We start from the raw sequence: 4,071 nt of genomic DNA, 5'->3' as shown, positions 1-4,071 counted from the left end.
GAGGATTATATCAGATCTGAATCCGAAATTCTACCATGTATTTTGAGTCACATACGAACTCAGGATGAGACCCACGCATTGAAAAATTGAGATCCAGTTTTGGGTCAACCCGGACCCGACCCAGAACCAACCTGTTGCAACCCTACTTATTTGCGCTATGTTGGTAATATATGGCTCCCAAAGAAGATCATACCCGTCGATAATTCCAAATTTGTTGTCGAGAGAGAGAGACCTTTTTCTTTCTTGAGCAGTGAGAAAGCCATCGCTTTTCATGTGAGGTCCCATCAGGCCCAGGTTACTTTCCAGATTGCCGTATACCTCAGCACTTTTTGGCTCCACATCACCCGAATCAAACGGCTAACATGGCTAGGCAGACAGGTACACCAAAATTCCTCAACCCCACTGAGCCCAACCTCCAAAATCAGGATGGATGGATAAGGATGACAGCAAATAGATGATGTCTATCACCAAAATTCTTTGACCCAGCCCGAGTCCACAGCCACATGTTGTCAGCCAGATGGGACCCACTAAGATCATGCAAATATTTGCACTATTAATGGGGTATGATGTGTTGTATGACCCGGGGTAAATTACGGTCCACGAGTCCATGTTGAGAACTATGAAGCCGGTTTCAGAATATCACATCGGATCAACCAATTTCGGCCCAATGGACCATCATGGTTATGGCTGGGTTCATATTTGTCCGAGCTCTTGATTGCTATGTCGCAGGGATACTCTACTTCATTTGTTTGTCGTGTCCTCTTACGTATCTTACACAAGAATATTGGTCCGTCCCGTGTCCATTTGCATTGTTCTTTAAACGATTCTACTTCAAAACGAACAGGGTCGGGTCACATTCATAGTGAAGTATCCTCAATAGGATAAAAGAGGGGACATTGGCATGACCTAATATCATTATAAAAATAGTGGGCATCCCACTAAACACTTGGAGATTGGTTTATCTACAAAATCTTCAAACTCACAATTGGATATGTTCTTTTGGTGGGACCCATTTGCAATAAGTAGGACGGGAGGATCCAAGATTAGGTAAGAGCATCCTAAGAAACCCATATCAAATTCATATAAAAGGACAGGCAGGCCTGTCCGCACCAAGAAAAAGAGCCCTCGGGTTTTTTTTCTCTTAAACTAATTCCAATGACGATGGACCTTCTCAAGGAAGCATTGAATTTTTCAAAAGGGAAAAGGGAGTCATTAAAAGGGTGTTGAGTAGGATATGGATGAATTCGAGTCCAAGCCTTATCTCTTGCCTCTTTCCCATAGTACAATGGGAGACAAAGCAACCATGTAAAGGGATAATGCCGAATCTAATAGTAGTTCAAATATTACCAATCTTATCCTCAGCCTTCTTTAAGTCTTCTCTCAGACCCCCAATGACCCCCATCCACTGTACATGCTTCCAAACAAGGCATCATTTTCACACGTACAAAATTAGCCCAACCATGTTCAAGGTTGGCATAAAACTATTATTGTTCACCTATCCAATGCATTAAGTACATATAATTGATCACCTTTAAAGCCTCTGGTCACCCTCCATGTGATAATGCATTGCAAGGTGTTTGATATAACGATCAGTTCAAGGATAGGAGCAATCGCAGTGGCTTCTTCATCTCACACTACAGCCTGAGAGCATCAGACTTACGATTGGGCGGATTGGTCTGCATAGATTGCACCTAGAAGGTTGGTAGAGAATGGATGCTTCCTGCCAGAGAGATGCAAGGTTCAGCCTTGGGATCATGGGTGATGTTGTTGTCTGCGACGACGATGAATTGACTGACTCGGTGATTTCATCAGATGATTCTAGTAGCTCCGATCCGTCAGGGTCGGCATCGGAGTCGGATTTCATGGAGGACGCAACATCTTCATCCTCTTCACCTCCTATGTCTTCGTCTGGTTCATCGGCTCAACTTGCAGGCCGGTCTCTATACGAAATGTCCTCCCTCATGGCGCAGCTCCCCTTCAAGTAATCTCTCTCTCTCTCTCTCTCTCTCTCTCTCTCTCCGTATACTGTATATACACCACCGGCCTTTGGTTCATAAAATCTTACTAGGTGCAGTATTTATGAACAAGATCAATCGGTACCATGATCTAATTTCATGAAATAGCTCATGGTGTCGAACAATCTGATTCATGGATTTGCACATATATAACCAAGACCTTGTGAATATATTTATGATTGAGCGCTACAGCTACTTACAGATGTAAAATATGTTCCCTCATATACTAGAATGATGGGGGCAACGATGCACTATCATAACTGAAGTGTCTTGAGTTCAAATCTCACATGGTCATCCCCAGCTTGTCTGTCACAAAGAAGGATGATGGCGGTGCCAATGATAATGTACAAAGGGAAAACCATGTCTAAGAAAATACTATTTAAATAAAATAGAGAAGAAGAACCACTGGGATGATTGTTATAGATCTTGGACATTCCTTGGTTTAGATGGTCTTCCCTCTCATATATAAATATTTGTCATGAATGAAAGTAAATAATTATTGAGTAGACATTACCTTATTAAGTAACCAGGTTCTCGGCGAGGGATAGCAAAATTTATCTTTTTTATAGCTTTTTATTTTTTTTATATCGAAACCTACAAAATTGTGTTCTTACATAAAAAAAACATGATCCCAAGCCTGATCATTAGCAAACAAACTAGGTTAAATGCATCTATATGCGCATATTATGCAGGATCACATTTTCATTAGTGCCAAATAATTATCCACACACACACACTATATATATATATATATATATATATATATAGAGAGAGAGAGAGAGAGAGAGAGTGGTAGCTGCCTGACAGTGCCTGCTCAGCGACTTTTATTTTTGTCAGGCACGAGAGTTGTCAGGCAGCTACCACTTTTTCTTTCTCTCTCTCTATATATATAATGGGTCCATGCTAAACCCATTTGGTGCTAAACCAGTTGCTAAATGGGTTTTCCAGCTTGTCCGGTGTTTTTTAGAGTTCCAGCCCTATAAATGTGTTGGGCATGGTCGATTTACTAAGAATCCACGCCTAGATTATGTATTTTCGTTGAAAAAAAAGATGTTTGAAGCCTCAAAAAATTATAAAGATTTTGGACCGTTGATTTTTCAACTTTTATAAAAACCCAAACATGTGTTGGAATCAAACGCTTCAAGAGCTGATCCCTGTAAAATCAAGTACATAGATTTCAGCTGTACGGTCAGAATTTAAAACTAAAATAGAAAAATTCTGAAAAACCTATTTAACATGGGTTTAGCACCGACCCATTACTCTCTCTCTCTCTCTCTCTCTCTCTCTCTCTCTATCTATCTATATATATATATATATATATATATATATATATATATATATATATATATATATATATATATATATATATATCAGCCTTTATGTTTTGGTAAGCAGGTTTAGGTAAGGGTGATAATGGTGGCTGACATTATGGTTTTATTTTGGCAGAAGAGGCCTTTCCAAACATTTTGAAGGGAAGTCACAGTCATTCACATCTCTAGCAGAAGTAACGTGCTTGGCAGACCTTGCAAAACCTGACAATCCATACAACAAGAGGTTGAAGTCAAGTAGGAGCTATGCCGGCAACCTGGACTGCCACAGATCATACCCACCAAGGGCTTCTATTTCTAAGACCATCTCAAAGAGATCACCAAGGGGCTCATGTGCTTCATCAATGGTCAGAAGGAACAGTTTTGGGAGCAGCAAGCCACCAATTCCTACACAGAAGCATGTGTGACCAATTGCCTAAAGATGGTGCTAAATCTCCCTTGTAGTGTGGGTGATTTTAAACCCATGTAGATACCCTAAAAAATGTCCACGTCATGTTCTTTAATTTTCTTCTACTTTTTTTTTTATTTCTTTCTTTTTTCTTCCATTTTTGAAACATGATGACGGAGAGTAGTTTTTCCAGAAAATGAGAGAAAACGAGAAATTATTTACAGTGGATACTTGATCACTTTTATGTTGGTGATTAGGATTTATAAGTGCATGCGTTGGTTCATCAATATATATATATATATATATATAAGTGAGTGATAATGATGAAGACACGACCCGA

The 4,071-nt window shown here is 39.7% G+C and overlaps 1 protein-coding gene across 1 annotated transcript; it reads left to right on the top strand.

Annotated features, from left to right (window-relative positions):
* The first annotated feature begins 1,560 nt into the window (after positions 1–1,560).
* Positions 1,561–3,867, top strand: LOC149828715 (uncharacterized). Its single transcript, XM_090016943.1, has 2 exons — positions 1,561–1,981; positions 3,462–3,867. Exons 1-2 carry the CDS (start codon positions 1,710–1,712, stop codon positions 3,748–3,750), a joined length of 561 nt encoding a protein of 186 aa, XP_089873069.1. The 5' UTR covers positions 1,561–1,709; the 3' UTR covers positions 3,751–3,867.
* The last annotated feature ends 204 nt before the right edge of the window (positions 3,868–4,071 follow it).

Source organism: Nuphar pumila, chromosome 9 (assembly GCF_984573655.1).
Source record: "Nuphar pumila chromosome 9, dmNupPumi1.hap1.1, whole genome shotgun sequence".
Taxonomy (NCBI): domain Eukaryota; kingdom Viridiplantae; phylum Streptophyta; class Magnoliopsida; order Nymphaeales; family Nymphaeaceae; genus Nuphar; species Nuphar pumila.
The sequence above is the reverse complement of the archived record's forward strand: the minus strand, read 5'-3'. Positions and strand labels throughout refer to the sequence as shown.